Source organism: Balaenoptera physalus (genome assembly GCF_965194825.1).
Source record: "Balaenoptera physalus genome assembly, chromosome: 1".
Classification (NCBI taxonomy): Eukaryota; Metazoa; Chordata; class Mammalia; order Artiodactyla; family Balaenopteridae; genus Balaenoptera; species Balaenoptera physalus.
This window is the reverse complement of record NC_138882.1, coordinates 51,724,557-51,747,307: the sequence shown is the minus strand read 5'-3', so window position 1 is coordinate 51,747,307 and position 22,751 is coordinate 51,724,557. Positions and strand designations below refer to the sequence as shown.

At 36.9% G+C, this 22,751-nt stretch overlaps 1 protein-coding gene across 10 annotated transcripts in view; it reads left to right on the top strand.

Annotated features, from left to right (window-relative positions):
• AXDND1 (axonemal dynein light chain domain containing 1) overlaps positions 1-22,751 on the top strand; it is an 89,409-nt gene that overhangs the window by 44,921 nt on the left and 21,737 nt on the right. For 8 of the 10 annotated variants that reach the window (XR_014264700.1, XM_082465236.1, XM_082465241.1 and 5 more), the window contains 3 exons: positions 1,817-2,016; positions 2,893-2,989; positions 18,083-18,193. Coding sequence is in view for 9 of the 10 variants with exons in the window: in XM_082465236.1 (XP_082321362.1) it covers positions 1,817-2,016; positions 2,893-2,989; positions 18,083-18,193 (408 nt within the window). In the remaining variant the exon portion in view is untranslated. Of the gene's footprint in view, positions 1-1,816; positions 2,017-2,892; positions 2,990-18,082; positions 18,194-19,104; positions 19,178-22,751 lie in introns of those variants that run through there. The other 2 variants (XM_082465235.1, XM_082465239.1) reach the window with 2 other exon arrangements.

Here is a 22,751-nt window from a genome sequence, read left to right as displayed (position 1 = left end):
ATTGAGGGATAAAATGATGGTCCATGCCTTAAAAAGACTCACAGACTAAATGAGGAGACAGATATGCCAACAATTATAATAGAGATATATACAAAGTACTATAACAACATAGGATAAGGAGCAAATTAAGTCCAGTGAAAGTTAAAAAGTCTTCTCAAAGTAGATTATGTTTAAGCCAAGAAGAACACTTAGGAACTCACCAGAGAAAGGGACTAGACTACATAGGGCATTGAAGAGAATGGTTGACGTTTGCATTTCATAAAGTTTTTTGCATCTTATTTCTGGGACCCAGCCTCAGCAAACGCCATTTGCGAAGGTTCCCAAACTTTCTCTGTTCTCTGTGCCTAAGGGTTCCCCAGTATTTTCACACTCCTAAGCCAAAAAATTACCACACAGTCCAATTTATTATTACATAGGTAGGTTCAAACAGCTTACTAAATATTTATGTCCTAAATATTAGTATAACTTTTGGAAAAATATTATAATACATGTTAAAATAGTTAAACAAGGAGACCATTGGACTGTAGCTTTAGTGCTTTTAGTAGCCTGTGTAAACAAACCAAAGCCAGAGTCGATGCACCAAAGCCAGAGTCGATGCACTCGAATCCAAGAAAATGAAACTCAAGAACAACTAATTCTAAACAGTCCACTAGATCTTCTCAAATATGAAAAAATGAAACTCAAGAACAACTCTCATAACAGCCAGATAACTAAATTTTCCTAAATAAGGCAAACATTGAAATTACAGCCAATTAAATAATTGCTTTGCTTTGCTTAGTGTCTTCTCTGTAGAAATCTCTGTCCTAGCTCCCACCTACAGAGTGCCTCTAACCATATTTTGGGTTTGGCACTGCCTGATTGGAATTGTTTGCCCAAAGATATTTTGTAAAATTTAATGTGTCTCAGTTTAACTTCATTGACAGAAAAAACCCTTTTATTAATTAATTAATCTTTAATTGAGGTATATTGACTTAAAATATTAGTTTCAGGTGTACAACATAGTGATTCGATATTTTTATATATTACAAAATGATCACCATGATAAATTCAGTTACCATTTGTCACCATACAAAGTATTACAATATTATTGACTATATTCTCTATGCTACACATTACATCCCCATGACTTATTTATTTCATGACTGGAAGTTTTTACTTCTTAATCTTCCTCACCTATTTCACTCATCTCCCCACCTCCACTTAAAAAATCCTTTTATTTTATTCTCATTTAATCAAAGTTACTTACTAATGGAATGTATATGCTTTTGTACTGTAAAACCTCTCTAACCTTGAAATCAGATTGGACGTTGCCATCCTCACTTCCTGTCCCACCTTGACTTTCACACGGTAATTGTTTTTAATCACACAACCACCAATAAAACCAGCTTTCAAAGATATGGTGTCATCAAAAGTGATATAGTGTATCTAAGGTTGAAACTGTGAATCATGTCAAATTCATGCTATGTCTGACAGGTGTCACATATCATTATTATCTCCCTCAAGAATTTTAAATCCCATGGCATCCTTGAGAGCTCACTGTGAAGCCCTGGAATGCCTTGGTGCACACTGGTGGGAACTTAACTGTGGCCTTAACTGGTTAATATGCTTGACCAAGCTAAAGAAGAGGGTAGTTTAATGTAGTGTAGTGAGCAAAAGAAAGTAAGGTTACAGTAGTTGAGTAGTGATGATTTGATTTCATTAAGAATAATAGTGTTGAAAATTGGACACAGGTATGATCAGTTCTGTTTTTATATGGTTTTTACTGTTTGATTTATTTTAAATGGGTCATTTGTATTATAATCATTTTTTTAAACAGATGGATGAATTGCATATACCCATGATTCAATGGATGGTAAATTTGCTGATTTTAATGGTACCTGACTTTCCTGATCCAGATACTCTCATAAAGTTGGAGGAGGAAAGTGCTGAAAAACGTGACCTAGGAATTGCCAAGTTGGAGCTAGATGCGATTGCCCTGGCAAAAAAGTTGTCCCAATATTCCATCTATTTGAGCAGGTGAAACTATCTGGTTATTTTATTACTTCCCTTTTGAAGATTAAATGCGACATAAAACAGAGGAGAAACTAATGCAACATTGTAAATCAACTATACTCTAATAAAAATTAAGGAAAAAAAAAGCAGAGGAAAGGAGGGTAGTTAAGTAGCAGCAATAAAAGATTGTTTTAAAACCTTGAAAGAAATGCTAGTTTGGTTTTTAAACTAGCTTCAACACTGCCATGTTGGAATATGAGATTTTGGTGTTGTCTTAATGGCTTTAGAATTCCTTTGAAAACAATGTTAGCATAGGCAGGATGGGAAGTGTATATGTATGTGGGAGTGAGAATTAGTAAAAAAACAAAACAAAACAAATCACTTACTTGCATAAATAAGTTGCATCTTGCATTTTTGCACCTACTGTGGGGGAGTAGGTATAATTTGCCTGTGTAATTCCATGCAAAGCTGAAGGTATACTTTTATATATATCACTAAACACCAACCAAAACATCTCTTAAAAATACAAAAAAGTAAAAAAAAGCCTTATATCTGAAAAGCTAGAAGATTCCTGTCAAATAAAGAAGATGTCTATAAAAATTGTAATTCATTAACTAGGAATCATACTGTCACTATGATTACTTCAAATTCGGGAAGTAGCTTTTACAGTCTAGCCAGTTTCCCCTTCATTTCCATTCAGTGTTACCAGTGGTCAAGAGTGACAGGAAGGGAGGGGAGGAAGAGGACAAGAGTGAGAAACTGAGCAAGAAACAAATTATTCTCTGGTCAGTCAGTAGCTTAATTATTATGGTAAACTTATACTGTATCTGGACTTAGGAGAGGAACCAACAATAAAAAGGTCATGCTCTGTATGTGTGCTCTTTTTTTTTTTTTTTCCAGTTGTTGCAAAGAGATGGTAACAGCTATGGCTCCGAGTAAAGCAGGTCACTTAGAAAAAAATCCTACTAAGGAACTTAATGAACTGGATAAGATGAAGGTAATAACTCTGTATTCCCCTTACTTCTGTTTTGTTGTTTTAAGTAGACTTTTTAGGTTTAATTGATTTACAACAAACTGCACGTATTTAAATGTGCAATTTGATAATTTCTAAAATGTACATACACCTGTAAAATCACTATGATTAAAAAAGGTATATATCCAACAAACTCAAAGTTTCCTTGTACCCCTTTTTAATCTCTCCTTGCAGCCTCCTCCTGTCCCGAGACAATGTCTGATCCACTTTCTAACACCAAAGATTAGTTTTCATTTTATAAATGGAATCATATGGAATGTATACTTTATTTGACTTCTTTGACTAAGCATAATTATTTTGAGAATCACACATATTGTTGCTTTTATCAAAAGTTCATGCTTTTTAGTGCTGAGCAGTATTTCATTCTACAGATATACAGTTTATTTATCAACCATTCTCTGTTGATGAACGTTTGAATTGTTTCCATTTTTTTATTATTACAAGCAAAGCTTCAATGCTTATCCTTGTACATATGCATTGCTTTCATTTGTCTTAAATAAGTGTCTAGAAATGGAATGGCTAAGTCATATGGCATGTATGTTTAGCTTCTTAAGAAACTCAAACTGTCTTCCAAAGTGGTTAAACCATTTTACATTCCTGCCAGCAGTGTATGAGAGTTCCAGTTGCTTCACATCCTCATCAACACTTGATATGGTCAGTGATTTCAATTTTAGACATTCCAATAAGTGGGTAGTGGTATGCCATTGTGGTTTTAATTTGCATTTCCTTCATGATCAATGATGTTAAACATCTTTTCATGGGCTTATTTGTCATTACATCTCCTGTGGTGAAAGTTATATTTGAAAGTTGCTAAGAGGGTAGATCTTAAAAGTTCTCATCACAAGAAAAAAAATTGTAACTATGTGAGGTAATGGATGTTAACTGAATTTGTTGTGGTAATCATTTTGCAATATGTACATATATCAAATCATTATGCTGTACATCTTAAACTTATGCAATGTTATACATCAATAATATCTCAATAAAAACTGGGAAAAATGCTAAAAAAATGCAATTTTTTTATAATTTGGGTAGTGGATAATTGAGATATTTAAACTATTACAAGTGAAATAAAATTATTTATGGAAAAAAAGGTGAAATGTCTGCTCAAATCTTTGGCCATTTATTATTGGTTTGCTTGTTTTCTTATTATTGAATTTAAGAGTTCTTTATATATTCTTGATACAAGTCCTTTATCAGATATGTGATTTAGAAATATTTTCTCTCAGTCTGTGACTTGCCTTTTCTTCTCTTAACGTCTTTCAGAGGGGAACTTCTTAACTGTGATGAAGTTCAATCTATCATTTTTTTTCTTTTATGGGTCTTGCTTTTGATGTTGTATCTAAGAAAAATTTTGTATAGTAACATCATGAAGATTTTCTCCTAGAAGTATTACAGTTTTAGGTTTTGTATATTCAGATCTGTGACCCATTTTGAGTGACCCAGTTTTTTTCTTATCTGGTACCAGGTATAGGTTAAAGTTCAGTTTTTGGCATTTGGATATCCAATTGTTTTAGCACCATTTGTTGAAAAGACTATCCTTTCTCTATTAAGATGTCTTTTCATCTTTGTTGAAAATCTATTGGCCGTATACATGTGCATATTATTCTGGACATTCTATTATGTTCTGTTGATCTTTGCGTCAACATTGTCACCATTATCAAACTGTCTTGATTACTGTAGTTTTAAAATAAGTTTTGAGATTAGGTAATGTAAATCCTCCAAATTTTTTCTTTTTCAAGTTTGACCAGGCTATTCTAGGTCCTTTGCTTTCCATATTTAAAGTTTTTAGAATTAGCTTATCAATTTTTCAAAAAAAGCCTATTGGGATTTTTATTATGATTACATTTTATCTATTGATCAATTTGTGGAGAATTGACATCTTAACAGTATTGAGTCTTTGGGTCTGCGAACATGGTATATTTCTTCATTTACTTAAGTCCTTCTTTATTTCTTTCAACAAAATTTTGTAGTTTCAGTGTACAGGTCTTACATATCTTTTGTAAGATTTGTCCCTATGTATTTCATATTTTGGTACTGTTACAAATTATATTCTTCTGTAATTTCAATTTCTGATTATTCTTTGCTAACACAGAATTATCATTGATTTTTAAAACATTTTAATTTTATTGGAGTATAGTTGATTTACAATGTTGTCTGAGTTTCAGGTGTACAGTAAAGTGATTCAGTTATACATATACATGTATTCATTCTTTTTTAGATTCTTTTTTCTTATAGGTTATCACAGAATATTGAGTAGAGTTCCCAGTGCTATATAGCATGTCCTTGTTGGTTATCTATCTGGTATAAAGTAGTTTGTGTATGTTCATCCCAAGCTCCTGATTTATCCTTCCCCCCAAATTTCCCCTTTGGTAACCATAAGTTTGTTTTCGATATCTGTAAGACTGTTTCTGTTTTGTAAATAAGTTCATTTGTATCATTTTTTAAAAATCAGATTCTACAATGAGTGATACCATATGATATTTGTCTTTCTCTGTCTGACTTACTTCACTTAGTATAATACTCTCTAGGTCCATCCATGTCCCTGCAAATGGCATTATTTTATTCTTTTTTATGGCCGAGTAATAGTCCATTGTACATATGTACCACATCTTCTTTATCCATTCCTGTATCGATGAACATTTAGGTTGCTTCCATGTCTTGGCTGTTGTAAATAGTGCTGCAATGAAGGTTGTATCATTGACTTTTTTTTTTCTTTAAAGTTTCCTTTTTTTTTTTTTTCACAACTCACACACACACACTGTATTTTATTTTTACAAGAGATAAAGAAGCTGACACCAAGCATTGTAAATGGATGACCACAACAAAAGCAACAATGATTGCAATTACCAAACACGAAACACACTCATACTATGTCATAACATTGACATTCAGTCCAGTAATCCTCCACTGTAACAGCTCCTTTACTTTGCAGTGAAAATTGATTTGCATATTTTTTACCTCTGAGTCCTTGTGGGATTTTTTTTTTTTATTCAAACAGAAAGTCACAAAAATTATAATCATCCTCATCAGTTCACTCAGTCCCATGTAATTAATTTTTTTTTATCTTGATTTTTGTTAGCACTTTTATGAATTCATCAGTTTTCCATTAGAGTTCTGAAAATCCTTATTCATTCAGTTCAGCAGTATAGTCAGTTACCAGAAACCTGTACTTGTCAGAGTCTTTTCCATGAATTCCTTGAAGATGAAACCCTTTTATAGGAACATTTTTGCGAAAGCATCAGAGTACACCCAGAACTGTCTGTAAATGACAAAAGACTTAAAAATGACCACGGTTAAAGATTTGATGAAAGTTCATAATAATGCAATTGACAAGGAAATTTAGTTATTTCTGAGATATACATTTTAAACTAATAACTAGAATTATGACTTATAACATTATACCAGAACATATAAGATTTTTAGAAATTTCATGTAATGTCTGAAACATTTATATTAACATATTTCCATACAAATACCCAAAAAAAGTTTAGTATTAGTTGTTTTTTTTGTTTCTTTGTTTTTTTATACTGCAGGTTGTTATTAGTCATCAATTTTATACACATCAGTGTATCAGTGTATACATGTCAATCCCAGTCGCCCAATTCAGCACACCACCATCCCCACCCCACCGTGGTTTTCCCCCCTTGGTGTCCATACGTTTGTTCTCTACATCTGTGTCTCAATTTCTGCCCTGCAAACCGGTTCATCTGTACCATTTTTCTAGGTTCCACATACATGAATTAATATACAATATTTGTTTTTCTCTTTCTGACTTACTTCACTCTGTATGACAGTCTCTACATCCATCCACATCTCAACAAATGACTCAATTTCATTCCTTTTTATGGCTGAGTAGTATTCCATTGTATATATGTACCACATCTTCTTTATCCATTTGTCTGTCGATGGGCATTTAGGTTGCTTCCATGACCTGGCTATTGTAAATAGCGCTGCAATGAACATTCGGGTGCATGTGTCTTTTTGAATTACGGTTTTCTCTGGGTATATGCCCAGTAGTGGGATTGCTGGGTCATATGGTAATTCTATTTTTAGTTCTTTGAGGAACTTCCATACTGTTCTTCATAGTGGCTGTATCAATTTACATTCCCACCAACAGTGCAAGAGGGTTCCCTTTTCTCCACACCCTCTCCAGCATTTATTGTTTGTAGATTTTCTAATGATGCCCATTCTAACTGGTGTGAGGTGATACCTCATTGTAGTTTTGATTTGCATTTTTCTAATAATTAGTGATGTTGAGCAGCTTTTCATGTGCTTCTTGGCCATCTGTATGTTTTCTTTGGAGAAATGTCTATTTAGGTCTTCTGCCCATTTTTGGATTGGGTTGTGTTTTTAATATTGAGCTGCATGAGCTGTTTATATATTTTGGAGATTAATCCTTTGTCCGATGATTCATTTGCAAATATTTTTTCCCATTCTGAGGGCTGTCTTTTCGTCGTGTTTATGGTTTCCTTTGCTGTGCAAAAGCTTTGAAGTTTCATTAGGTCCCATTTGTTTATTTTTGTTTTTATTTCCATTACTCTAGGAGGTGGATCAAAAAAGATCTTGCTGTGATTTATGTCAAAGAGTGTTCTTCCTATGTTTTCCTCTAAGAGTTTTATAGTGCCTGGTCTTACATTTAGGTCTCTAATCCATTTTGAGTTTATTTTTGTGTATGGTGTTAAGGAGTGTTCTAATTTCATTCTTTTACATGAAGCTGTCCAGTTTTCCCAGCACCACTTATTGAAGAGACTGTCTTTTCTCCATTGTATATCCTTGCCTCCTTTGTCATAGATTAGTTGACCATAGGTGCATGGATTTATCTCTGGGCTTTCTATCCTGTTCGATTGATCTATATTTCTGTTTTTGTGCCAGTACCATACTGTCTTGATTACTGTAGCTTTGTAGTATAGTCTGAACTCTGGGAGCCTGACTCCTCCAGCTCCGTTTTTCTTTCTCAAGACTGCTTTGGCTATTCGGGGTCTTTTGTGTCTCCATACAAATTTTAAGATTTTTTGTTCTAGTTCTGTTTAAAATGCCATTGGTAATTTGATAGGGATTGCATTGAATCTGTAGATTGCTTTGGGTAGTATAGTCATTTTCACAATATTGATTCTTCCAATCCAAGAACGTGGTATATCTCTCCATCTATTGGTATCATCTTACTTTCTTTCATCAGTGTCTTATAGTTTTCTGCATACAGGTCTTTTGCCTCCCTAGGTAGGTTTATTCCTAGGTGTTTTATTCTTTTTGTTGCAGTGGTAAATGGGAGTGTTTCCTTAACTTCTCTTTCAGATTTTTCATCATTAGTGTATAGGAATGCCAGAGATTTCTGTGCATTAATTTTGTATCCTACAACTTTACCAAATTCATTGATTAGCCCTAGTAGTTTTCTGGTGGCATCTTTAGGATTCTCTATGTATAGTATCATGTCATTTGCAAACAGTGACAGTTTTACTTCTTCTTTTCCAATTTGTATTCCTTTTATTTCTTTTTCTTCTCTGATTGCTATGGCTAGGACTTCCAAAACTATGTTCAATAATAGTGGTGAGAGTGGACATCCTTGTCTTGTTCCTCATCTTAGAGGAAAAGCTTTCAGTTTTTCACCATTGAGAATGATGTTTGCTGTGGGTTTGTCACATATGGCCTTTATTATGTTGAAGTAGGTTCCCTCCCTGCCCACTTTCTGGAGAGTTTTTATCATAAATGGGTGTTGAATTTTGTCAAAAGCTTTTTCTGCATCTATTGAGATGATCATATGGTTTTTCTTCTGCAGTTTGTTAATATGGTGTATCACATTGATTGATTTGCGTATATTGAAGAATCCTTGCATCTCTGGGATAAATCCCACTTGATCATGGTGTATGATCCTTTTAATGTGCTGTTGGATTCTGTTTGCTAGTATTTTGTTGAGGATTTTTGCATCTATGTTCATCAGTGATATTGGCCTCTAGTTTTCTTTCTTTGTGACATCTTTGTCTGGTTTTGGTATCAGGGTGATGGTGGCCTCCTAGAATGAGTTTGGGAGTGTTCTTCCCTCTGCAATATTTTGGAAGAGTTTGAGAAGGATAGGTGTTAGCTCTTCTCTAAATGTTTGATAGAATTCCCCTGTGAAGCCATCTGGTCCTGGGCTTTTGTTTGTTGGGAGATTCTTTTTTTAAATAAATTTATTTATTATTTATTTATTTTTGGCTGTGTTGGGTCTTCGTTTCTGTGCGAGGGCTTTCTCTAGTTGCGGCGAGCGGGGGCCACTCTTCATCGTGGTGCGCGGGCCTCTCACTGTTGCGGCCTCTCGTTGCGGAGCACAGGCTCCAGACGCGCAGGCTCAGTAGTCGTGGCTCACGGGCCTAGCTGCTCCACGGCATGTGGGATCTTCCCAGACCAGGGCTTGAACCCATGTGCCCTGCATTGGCAGGCAGATTCTCAACCACTGCACCACCAGGGAAACCCTGTTGGGAGATTTTTAATCACAGTTTCAATTTCATTACTTGTGATTGGTCTGTTCATAGTTTCTGTTTCTTCCTGGTTCAGTCTTCAAGGTTATACCTTTCTAAGAATTTGTCCATTTCTTCCAGGTTGTCCATTTTATTGGCATAGAGTTGCTTGTAGTAGTCTCTTAGGATGCTTTGTATTTCTGCGGTGTCTGTTGTAACTTCTCGTTTTTCATTTCTAATTTTATTGATTTGAGTCCTCTCCCTCTTTTTCTTGATGAGTCTGGCTAATGGCTTATCAATTTTGTTTATCTTCTCAAAGAACCAGCTTTTAGTTTTATTGATCTTTGCTATTGTTTTCTTTGTTTCTATTTCATTTATTTCTGCTCTGATCTTTATGATTTCTTTCCTTCTGCTAACTTTGGGTTTTGTTTGTTCTTCTTTCTCTAGTTCCTTTAGGTGTAACATTAGATTGTTTATTTGAGATTTTTCTTGTTTCTTGAGGTAGGCTTGTATAGCTATAAACTTCCCTCTTAGCACTGCTTTTGCTGCATCCCAAAGGTTTTGGATTGTGGTGTTTTCATTGTCATTTGTCTCTAGGTATTTTTTGATTTCCTCTTTGATTTCTTCAGTGATCTCTTGGTTATTTAGTAACGTATTGTTTAGCCTACATGTGTTTGTGTTTTTTACGTTTTTTTCCCTGTAATTGATTTCTAATCTCTTAGTGTTTTGGTCAGAAAAGATGCTAGATATGATTTCAGTTTTCTTAAATTTACTGAGGCTTGATTTGTGACCCAAGATGTGATCTATCCTGGAGAATGTTCCATGCGCACTTGAGAAGAAAGTGTAATCTGCTGTTTTTGGATGGAATGTCCTATAAATATCAATTAAATCTATCTGGTCTATTGTGTCATTTAAAGCTTGTGTTTCCTTATTAATTTTCTGTTTGGATGATCTGTCCATTGGTGTAAGTGAGGTGTTAAAGTCCCCCACTATTATTGTGTTACTGTCAATTTCCTCTTTTATAGCTGTTAGCAGTTGCCTTATGTATTGAGGTGCTCCTATGTTGGGTGCATATATATTTATAATTGTTATATCTTCTTCTTGGATTGATCCCTTGATCATTATGTAGTGTCCTTCCTTGTCTCTTGTAACATTCTTTATTTTAAAGTCTATTTTATCTGAATCGAGTATTGCTACTCCAGCTTTCTTTTGATTTCCATTTGCATGGAATATCTTTTTCCATCCCCTCCCCTCAGTCTGTATGTATCCCTAGGTCTGAAGTGGGTCTCTTGTAGACAGCATATATATGGGTCTTGTTTTTGTATCCATTCAGCAAGCCTGTGTCTTTTGGTTGGAGCATTTAATCCATTCACGTTCAAGGTAATTATCGATATGTATGTCCCTATTACCATTTTCTTAATTGTTTTGGGTTTGTCTTTGTAGGTTCTTTTCTTCTCTTGTGTTTCCCACTTAGAGAAGTTCCTTTAGCATTTGTTGTAGAGCTGGTTTGGTGGTGCTGAATTCTCGTAGCTTTTGCTTGTCTGTAAAGCTTTTGATTTCTCCATCGAATCTGAATGAGATCCTTGCTGGGTACAGTAATCTTGGTTGTAGGTTCTTCCCTTTCATCACTTTAAGTATATCATGCCACTCCATTCTGGCTTGTAGAGTTTCTGCTGAGAAATCAGCTTTTAACCTTATGGGAGTTCCCTTGTATGTTATTTGTCATTTTTCCCTTACTGCTTTCAATAATTTTTCTTTGTCTTTAATTTTTGCCAATTTGATTACTATGTGTCTCGGTGTGTTTCTCCTTGGGTTTATCCTGTATGGGACCCTCTGTGCTTCCTGGACTTGGGTGACTATTTCATTTCCCATGTTAGGGACGTTTTCCACTATAATCTCTTCAAGTATTTTCTTGGGTCCTTTCTCTCTCTCTTCTCCTTCTGGGACCCCTATAATACAAATGTTGTTGCATTTAATGTTGTCCCAGAGGTCTCTTAGGCTGTCTTCGTTCCTTTCATTCTTTTTTCTTTATTCTGTTCCACATCAGTGAATTCCATCATTCTGTCTTCCAGGTCACTTATCCATTTTTCTGCCTGAGTTATTCTGCTAATGATTGCTTCTAGTGTATTTTTCGTTTCAGTTATTGTATTGTTCATCTCTATTTGTTTGTTCTTTAATTCTTCTAAATCTTTGTTAAACATTTCTTGCATCTTCTCGATCTTTGCCTCCATTCTTTTTCCGAGGTCCTGGATCATCTTCACTATCATTATTCTGAATTCTTTTTCTGGAAGGTTGCCTATCTCCACTTCATTTAGTTGTTTTTCTGGGGTTTTATCTTGTTCCTTCATCTGGTACATAGCCCTCTGCCTTTTCATCTTGTCTATCTTTCTGTGAATGTGGTTTTTGTTCCACAGGCTGCAGGGTTGTAGTTCTATTATCTGTTCTTGAGTGACGTCATTAACTATGGTCTTGTAAGGAATTTGTAATTTCATCTAATTTGTCTAATTTATTGACATAGAGTTGCTCACAATATTCTCCCATTATCTTTTTAATAATTATAGGATGTCCACTCTTTTGTTCCTGTTATTGAATACTTGTGTCTTTTCTATTTTTGTCCTCATCAGTTTATAAAAAGATTTATCAATTTTCTTGATTTCAACAACCCAGCTTTTTTTTTTTGGCTTCATTGCATCTTCATTGCTGCATGTGGGCTTTCTCTAGTTGCAGTGAGCGGGGGCTACTCTTCGTTGTGGTGCGCAGGCTTCTCATTGTGGTGGCTTCTCTTGTTGTGGAGCAGGGGCTCTAGGTGCACGGGCTTCAGTAGTTGTGGCACGTGGGCTCAGTAGTTGTGGCTTGTGGGCTCTAGATCGCAGGCTCAGTACTCGTGGCGCATGGGCTTAGTTGCTCTGCGGCATGTTGGATCTTCCCGGACCAGGGCTCAAACCGGTGTCGCCTGCATTGGCAGGTGGATTCTTAACCACTGCACCACCAGAGAAGCCCAACAACCCAGCTTTTTGTTTCACTAATTTTTCTCTAGTTTTCTGTTTCCTTAATTTCCACTGTGCTCATTATTATTTCCTTTTTTCCTACTTACTTTGTGTTTAATTTGCTCTTCTTTTTCTAGTTTTATAAGGTATAGCTGAGCTTATGATTTTGAGACCTGCCCATAAACAGTGGAATGGATAAATATATTATGGTGTATCAGGACTGGTATATAGAATGCAGGCAATTTTCTATTCTTTGGCCTGTATGATATTTAAATGACTGTTATCATTAAATTCTACATATGTATTTTATATTCTTCTGTATATGTAATAGATCTCACCATTTTTAAAAAGTGGATTATAAAAAATTTTTAAGTGTAATATCTTACTAATAAATTTTAAAGTATCTAGGAGATGGAGACTTTTCTAGGAAAATATAAAGTAACATTAACTTTAGAAGGAAAAAACTGGCCAATTTTCAGAGAAGAAATTGATGCCTTTGTAAAAAACAGACAAAATACCTCAAAATTTTGCCTGGACTCCATAGATAAGTGAGTTCAGACTTTCAAGGAGCAGGTAATCCCCATGCTATATAAGCAGTTTAAGAATATAGGTAATGACTGAAAGTTTTCCCAGTTTATTTCATATAGCTGGCAAAGTTTTTTTAGCCCCAGTAAATATAAGAGAAATCAACTTCATAACTATGGATGCTGAATCCAAATTTTAAAATAGCAATTCCATTCAGTAGAAAATTAAAATAATAAAACACTATGAATAGCTAGGGTACATGTCAGAGGAGTAAGAATATTTTACTATGTGAAAATGTGTTCTTTTAGGTATATTTCACTTCTCATCCAGGAACTGAAATGTCTCAGTTTTAGTTTTGTTTCTGGGAAGACCTCAGAGGTATTGTTTATAGCAGACTGCTGTGCCTCTGAAGTGAACAGTCTATTGGAGCTTGTAGCCCTTACTGTGCATCTGGAAATGTGCTCACATCTTCTCAGGCCTGCTGCTACCCACCCCAGGTGTGGTGGATATCCTGGTTTTGGTAGACTGGATCTGCCATAGATGGTAATGGGGACTCACTGGCCTGTTCCATAATACACCTTAGTCCTCATTTACTTGAATGGGGATAGATCTATGTGGTGAGACCATGTTTTCAGATAAGGACAGTTTAGAATGAGGATTCAGGATGCTTTGAGGTGTATCTCCCCATTAAAGTTAAAGCTATAGCAACACGGGGGGACATTATTGTGAGGGACGCTTCCTAAGGGGATCTTGGGGACTTATATAAAGCCATCCAGGGAATTCCCTGGTAGTCCAGTGGTTAGGACTCAGTGTTCTTACCACTGGGGCCCCAGTTTATATCCCTGGTCAGGAAACTAAGATCCTATAAGCTGCGGGCATGGCCAAAAAAAAAAAAAAGAAGCCATCCATATTAGGAGATTTTGTGAGAGCTTTTTGCAGTGGGCCATTCATTGCCTGTTCCACCCCAGGCCCTGACCGGAGGTCCATGACCTGACCATCTCTGAGAAACCTACACTTCCCACAAGGCTAATTAGGTCTTCTATTAAGCTGTTTCCCATTTACTAACCCTTTGCTAGCAATTTCAGATTAATAAACTGGGGAAGTGTTATCAGAGGAGGCTGAGGATCTGCTCTTGCACCAGAAGTAACACTCTAATTGGTCCCATTCTCAGGCCTTTTTTCCTACCAAATGAATATGTCCTCTCTTTAAGCCTGAGCCTGAGGCCTTTCAAGGGTACATCAAACTATTTTATGGCTCAACAGGCCACACATCTGCCCTGGGAGTGCCTCAGTACTCTTTATTTTAAAAAAAAAATTAATGGTTAGTTCCGCTTTCATTAGGGCTATCTTCATTTCAAAGTCATCCCCATCCTGACTACTGTCTTCCCCTGGTTTCCTGAACAACCTGTGTGGTATGTGAATCCTTATGACATCAGACTCTGGGACTTGTATGGCCTTATCTGTATCCCACATGCTGTGTGGCTTGTGTCACACCCAGCTACATTCCAGCACCTGAAGAAGAACATCTTGTGAACATACTGGACTGATATTTGAATGACATTAGTGATGGTTTCCCACAACCTAATATTTCTTGGGCTCCTTTCTGATAAATGAGAGTTGCATGATGCTGGACCGGGCTCTGGAGTGGAAGACGTTTTGAGTAAGCATCCTTTGGAGCTTGATCACTCTTACTGATGGTTCTTACTCCACTCTTCCATAATAACCACCTAGATAAATTACTTCCTCATGAAGTCCTGGGGATTATCTAGTTCCCTAAGACTATCAAGGCAGTCCAGTAACTAATGACCCTATTTAGCTCCCACCTGATTCTGGCATATTCAATCTGACCTCACACAGCTGTGCTACAGTTAAATGCTGGAGATCGTTTTCCAAGAGGACTCAGTTCTTGGGATCCTTACCCCTGTGCCTATTTCTGAAAGAAGTTGATCTCAGTGCATACCAGCTGCTTCACTTGGGAATGAGGATTGCTTGTTTTCATTTGAGGTTTAGAAGCACTATGTCAAATAGTCCTGGCATCCAGTGAGAGTACACTGGGTCTGCTACAGCCGAACCAGCTGCTGAAAACCTAGAAGAAACTTAGTCCCCAATAAGCTGGATAGATGTCTTTTTTCAAGTGCTTTAGGTTGATCATCTATAATGTGCCAGGTGTCTAGATTTAGAGTCACTGATGCCCTGAAGTTTGGTCATAATCTGAGCAAACAGCAGACTACCTGGAAGGGTTTCTGAGATAACTTCATCAGGCCAAGACTGGTAAAAGACACACATTGACCAGCACCTGATAGTGCTGAGAACATGTGGGAAGGAAAAATCCCTTCTCAATGCCAAAGAAATACCTACCGTGATGGAAATGAGAAGACTTCTATCTGGTGCCCTCCAAACTGACTTCTGGCTGCAATTGACTCTCTCCATGCCATTCTTTCCCGTCTCTGCCCTGTGTAATCTATCAAGACCCTGCCATCCACCTTGGGCTACAGTAACCTCCTTTATGTTGCCCAAGATACTACTGCCAGTTTCAGGATTTGGCCCTCCAGCAGGAGTATGACTTTGAAGAGTGGTGCTGGGGAGTTGCCTCTTTCAGTGTTGCAGCAGGTAAATTCAGGGATCTCAGCTTTCCTGACCTTTTGGGGGGACCTGGAGATGATGGATTCTTTTTTTTTTTTTTTTTTTTTTTGATGTGGACCATTTTTAGACAGTTTTTAAAAAATTTATTTGTTTGTTTATTTATTTATCTATCTATCTATCTACCTTGGCTGCACCGGGTCTTAGTTGTGGCATGCGGTATCTTTAGTTGCAGCATGTGGTATCTTTTCTCAGTTGCAGCATGCGGACTTCTTAGTTGTGGCATGTGAACTCTTAGTTGCGGCATGCATGTGGGATCTGGTTCCCCGACCAGGGATTGGACCCAGGCCCCCTGCATTGGGAGCTTGAAGTCTTACCTGCAGGACCACCAAAGAAGTCCTTATGGATTCTTGATAGCTACATTACCACCGTAGTCTCATCACTTATAAAAGACTATCCCTGTAGCCTTTTGTTCTCCTGTTTTTGATCTACTACAATAGGCTTAACATTTAGGACCATCCCTTCTTAAATCCTCCTTCACCCCAGATATGAATTTTAGTCTTTTTACTTCACACAGGAAGCATTTATTAACACAGCCCTGAATCAGACATTATCAGAATTAGAGTATTGATGGAAGGAGATCCACGTATATTGATTGGCAACCAAGCTGTCCTCGTCTATAGCTGGTCAAAGGTGATGTTGGAGGTTTTGAAGGAAAACTTGTTTACCTCTATGAAAAACTTGCTTGACTCTATAGATTACCATGCAACTTTTATCAAAAGGCTCCCACTGATATTTTCCCCATCAGAAGTCCTATGGTAGTATTTTCAATGTCTCAGAAGTTTATAAGAAAATGACTAGGATCTGCTTCATAGAATGCAAATACAGCTGAGAATAGTTTAATTATTTCTCATGGATGGTAAGTTAACTCTGAAGAGCTAAGTTTTTTAAATGTAATTACTGTTTTCAAAATTAACAAATGCTTTTGTTCTAGGTACGATAAAGTTAAAATATGCATCAAATTTTGTAGTTGGAAGGATCTTTAGGAGCAGTGGTATGATGCAGGCTCATGCTGGCTTACAAGAGCCGACCATGCAGACCTCTTCCCAACTCCACATTCAGTGATAACATACTGAATTAATGAATACCATTGAAATTGCCATAGTGGGAGTATATACTATGGAAATCAACAAATGCTACAAATTAGGGAATCCCCCCCCCCCCACTGCCAGTGAATGTTTTTACCAGCTCCCCAGTGCATAGGGGTCATCTAGAGTAAACCAACAACCTCATTTGTTTTTAATAGATGAAGACTATTAAGAGTTTACTCAAGAAGTCACAACCAATTAGGTGAACTTAGGACTAGAACCTAATACTTTCATCTCCCTTGTTTGACCCTCTTTTCTGATATGCAGTAAGACATCAACCTAACCCTTTGAATGCAGAATTTAAACTTATCAGTGACATTAACAGAGCTGTGGTAAACTTATTTTACCTATAGAGGCTTCCATTCCTTATCCATAACACAAGGGTTTGGATTTGATTTTTTTTATTTTTTGGCTCTGACATTTCACAGTAATTCCACAATTAAAAATAAGTCTAATCATGGGAAAAATGTGAGACGTAGTACTGCTTTTTATGGGTTATTTTAAGGACCTAAAGTGGGTGTGAGTGAACAGATCACCTTCCCCAGAGGAAATAATGTTTCCTAGTTCCCTCTGCTTTTTCTCACTAATAAGGAATAATACATTTTTTAAACATTGAAACCAGGTCTTAGCTGTTAGAAGATCTTGGTAAAGTAAATGTAGTTTTTCTATTCTCTTTTCAGGGATGAGACCTGCTATGGTGAAATCCTGTATCTCAATAGATAAGGGGTGAGCACCTTTTCCAAAAAAGTGCTTCAACTCTTTACTCATTCACTTTATTGGGGGCAGGGGAAATAATATTTTTGTAGTGGTTAAGAGCCCTGGCCACCTGGATTAGAATTGAAGCACAGTGCATAAATGTAGTATATGTGACCTTGAGCGAGATATTTAACTGCTCTGTTCCTCAGTTTCCTCATCTTAAAAAATGAGGATAGTAATAGTCTCATAATGAGGATCAAATGAGTTGATAATGCACAATACTTAGAACAGAGTCTGGCATATAATTAAGTGCAATGTAAGTGTTTGCTGTTGTTATTGTTATACAATTATAGTTGACCCTGGTCAGTTGCATAATATTTATTGAGACAAACCATTAGGCCTTAGTAAATCCAAGAATCTTTCTGCATCTAGTTTTATAGCACTTCACTACTTGTCCCATTTCAACCCAGATCCCAAACCCTGTCCATAAGTGATGATATGACTTAGGTCTATATTAATAGAAAATCACTTCTGCACAAATCTTTGAACTGAACTGATACAAAGTTAATTGAATGGAGTTATATTTAGAGGAATTGTTCTTAGCAGTTCCTCAGTAGGAGTGAGTGAATAAATGAGTTGGTGTAATATGATTTTTTCTGCTTAGTGATTATCTTTTATCTCTTTTCAGAGAGAATGTTATGAGTGGATCACCACATGCTCTCACCTCCTTTCTGGCCTCAGAGGCAGGAAAATAAAGTTACTGACACGTGAAGAAAAATGGCACCTACTTGGAGAAGAGGTATTTGCCATGTGTTAGCACTGGTCATTATTCATGCTCTTTCAGTATTTCAATAGATAAGGGTACTGTGACTTTTTCCAGTCAATGTTTTGAATCCTCATTCATTTACTCTATCAGAAGAGAATTTTGGTTGTGACCAAGAGCATTGGCAACTCTTTTCCCTTCTAAAGGAGAGAATCATCACCCAAACGTCTCTCCTCACTTTCTTGGAGGGTGATTTTGCCTCCTACTTTATGGAGGAAAGGATGGCTTTCAGAGGGGAGTTACCTGCCACTTCCTGAGTCATAGCCTCAGACTTCTCTGCTTCTGCACGCACCCTCCCTCCTCCCTTCCCACTGAAGTCTCAGTCTTCCCATCCAAGGTTATTTCTTCCTTTGTGTACTTAATCCCATGCACATTTTCTTCTTTCTTTTGTATCTTTAATGCCTTCCTCTCTATAAACATGGTCTCTCTCCCATCTGAAAAAATACGCCCCTTGATTTTGTCTCTTTCTTTACTACTTCTTTCCCTCCTTCCTATCACAATCACTTTTCTTAAAACTCTAAAACTACTATAAGGTCCCTAATGACCTTATTGCCAGATCTAAGTATCTCCAATCCCATATTTAACCTGACTTCTCTGTAGCATTTGATCTTGTTAACCATTCACTTTTTTGGTAATCTCTCCTTGCAAGACCAAAATTCCATCTTTCTCCTACTTCTTTATTTCTTTTCACACCCTTCTTTTAGTCTTCAACCTCTGCCTGCCTCTTAAGTGTTGATATTCTGTCCTTGGCTTGTTTTCCCTTCTCATTCTACACTCTCCATATTACTATGTTAATCCTGTAGTTTTAACCACCTGTTTACTGAGGATCCCAAGTCAATGAATATCATGTACTTAATGGGAGTCACAAATCTTTATTTTTACTTCAGTCTCTTTGAGGAAGTTCACCTCCAGCAAAGTCTGAAGAAGCTCCTGTTGCTATCAGAGCCATAAACTATACAGGTATGATCTGATGGCATGTATGTCAATGCTCTTGGGTCTAAGAAGGAAGGTTCTATCTACACACTTGCAGCACTTTTATTTTACATTTATTTATTTATTTATTTTTAAAAAATATATTTTTTAATTTTGGCCACACTGCATGGCTTGTGAGAGTTCCCCAACCAGGGATTGAACCTGGGCCACAGCAGTGAAAGGTCCGTATCCTAACCACTAGACCACCAGGGAACTCCCTTATTTTACATTTAAACACTGAAGAAACACCACCTTTCTAAATTATACACCTTTAACAAATTCTCATTTTTCTTTGCTGCCCATGTCTTGGCCAGAATTATTTTGAATTAACCACTGAATGATCTCAACAACATTATACATCTTAATTACAGTACAGTTTTAGAAACTTAGTGAAGTACCATAGACATGATCTTGGCTGCACATCACATCTAGGAAAAAATTCAAGACCTATACAGAATCACAGAGACTTAAGAACAAAAAGGATTTTAAAGGTGGTTGAATTCAGCCAACCATCTGATGCGTCAATCTTAGTATAACACCTATGCTTCATCATTATGCCTATGTTTGAGTATCTGAAGTGATGGAGATCTTTCAGAGTTAGTCCCTTCGTTTTTGGTGAGCAGTGACAATTAGAACATTATTCTTTTATTGAACTAAATGATACATGTTTCCCTGTAGCTTTTTTTCTACCTACTGGTCCTAGTTCAGTCTTTTGGGTTGATATGAAAGGGCTGATTTGTCTCCCACATTATAGTATTTCCATCTATTCTGGTACAGTATTTCTAATATTTGAAAATAGCTATATTCAACCTAAGTCTATTTCTGGGTTTTCTATTATTTTATATTAATCTGTCTATTCACAAGTCATCACCACAATCTTTTAATTATTGAGGCTTTTTTTAGATCTGGTAGGGCCAGCCCTTCCTCGCTGATCTTTTTCAGGTGTTTTTTTTTTTTTTTTAAATATATGTTGCCTTCTTTTTTTTTTTTTTTTAATTTTATTTATTTATTTATTTATTTACGGCTGTGTTGGGTCTTCGTTTCTGTGTGAGGGCTTTCTCTAGTTGCGGCAAGTGGGGGCCACTCTTCATCGCGGTGCGCGGGCCTCTCACTATCGTGGCCTCTCCCGTTGCGGAGCACAGGCTCCAGACGCGCAGGCTCAGCAATTGTGGCTCACGGGCTTAGTCGCTCCACGGCATGTGGGATCTTCCCAGACCAGGGCTCGAACCCGTGTCCCCTGCATTGGCAGGCAGATTCTCAACCACTGCGCCACCAGGGAAGCCCTTTCAGGTGTTTTATGGCCATTCTTGCTTACTTATTCTTCTATATAATCTACCTCTAGAAAATATATGATTCTTAAAAACTGGGATGATATTAAATTTATATATTAACTTAGAACAGACATATTTATGCTGTTGAGTTGTTCTATGAAGAATATGAGATATAGGATGTCTACTTTTATGCCTTTCAGTACTGTTTTATAGTTTGCTCATTTTGCACGTTGCTTATAAGGTAGGCCTGAGTATTTTATTTTATTTTTTGGTATTTTAAATGAGATCTTCTTTTCCATTATATCTTCTAATTGGTAACTGTGTATATATTACTGATTCCTGTATTTTAATTTTATGTACGGTGACTCTACTAAATTATTTTATTGTTTCAGTAGTTTTTCAATAGATTCTTTTGGGTTCTCCAGATATTCAATCAAATCACCTACAAATAGAGACAGTTTTACCTCTTTCTTTCAATTATTATGCCTTTAATTGCTTTTTCTTATCTAATTGCATTGAATAATTCTTCTCCTCTTTCATTCTGCCTTAGCCTTTAGAATTTTCATGAGTGAGGATCTGTTGGAGGCAAACTCAATTTTTGTTTGTCTGAAAATATCTTTATTTCACCCTCATTCTTAAATTTTTTTTTGCTGGGTATACAATTCTAGGATGATTTTTCTCTCAGCACATATTATGATACTATTTCCACTGTTTTCTGGATTTTATTGTTACCAAATTGACAATTGAAAATCCGGCTGTCAGTTCTTTTGAAGTTAATCCATCTCTTCTCTCTGACTACTTTTAAGATATTCTTTTTGTCTTTGGCATTTTGTAGTTTCACTCTGATACATGTGGGTGAAGATTTTCTTTTCTTTTCAAAGTTTGCGTGGGATTCTCTTGGTTTTCTGACTCTTTGGCTGGGTAATTTTCATTAGATTTGGAAAATTTTCAGTCATCATCTCTTCAATTATTATCTCTACTATATTTGCTCTCTCCTTTCTTTCTGGAACTTTGAATGGATATATATTGGAATCTGTCCCCCATGTCTTTTAACCTTCTTTCATATTTTCTATCTCCTTGTCTCTCTGCATTGCATCCTGGATGATTTCTTCTGACTTACTTTCCAATTTACTAATTTGCTCTTCATCTGAGTTTAATCTGCTATTAAAGCTTTCTGTTGAGTTTTTTTGTTTTGTTTTGTTGTTTTTTTTTTTAATTTGTTGGGTTTCATTTATTTACTCAGCAGATATGTAGGGAGTACTCGCTATATGTTCAGCACTATGACAGAGGAGCTATGTGTACAGTGTTGAATAGCACGTTTACCATTCTTGCTCTGTGGGACTTAGAGTCCAAGCTTGGGCCCAGAGAGGGAAAGGAAGGGATCCAGGGCTCGTTGAAGTTTCCATTAGGGCAGGTGGAGTTCCTCAAACCAAACTGACCAATTATTGAGGGGTGCAGTCACTCCAGTGGGTGTTGAACAGCATCTTACTGAAGTAAAACAGAACATATCAGAGTGACTTGAACGCCCTGAGGAAAAGAACAATTTCCCCCAATTTTGTTTCTGTCATATACGTGCAAGTCTGTATTGGATCAATATGTGCAATGTACTTCTTACTGAGGGTCAAGTTAAAAATAGAAAAAAATAAACCTTGTGAACCTTCAGTGAAGGACGACCACTCACCTATAACGCTATACTCCTTGAAGGAACAATCATGCCTTAACTCATTTTTTTGTTCCTATAATGTGGATAGATGAAATTGGATGGATAAATGGATGGATGGGTGATGCATGCATATGATGGATGGATGGAGAGATAGAGGGATGGATGAAAAATGAATGGTTATTTGGGTGGGTGGATGCATGCGTGGATGGTGAATGGAAGGATTATAGATGGAGGTAAAAAGATCCACAGGCGAAGTTGGTGCCTGCTGAGGGTAGGCAGCAAGAAAGGGGTGAATTGGTCTGAGGAAAGTTGGAAGCACCCAAGTCTTCACGCGAGATTCTTTGATCTCACCGCCACCCAACTGCGCAGCGAGCTCGATCCCACCAGGTTGCTACAGACCACACCCTGGAGCGCTGCAGCAGTGAAGATGGAATCCTCCCTACCGCAAAGGCCTCTGGGTAGAGGGGCCGGAAGTGCACGAGAGCACCAGAGGTCGGCCGCTGCAGTCCCTACCCTTTTGGGTGCATCTGGGGACGGGCTTTCCTGAGCGGCTGTTGGACGCTCTGCGTCTGGCTGATTAGAGCGCTCAGTGGCTTAAACTGATTCTCTCGCCGCCTCTACCCATTGT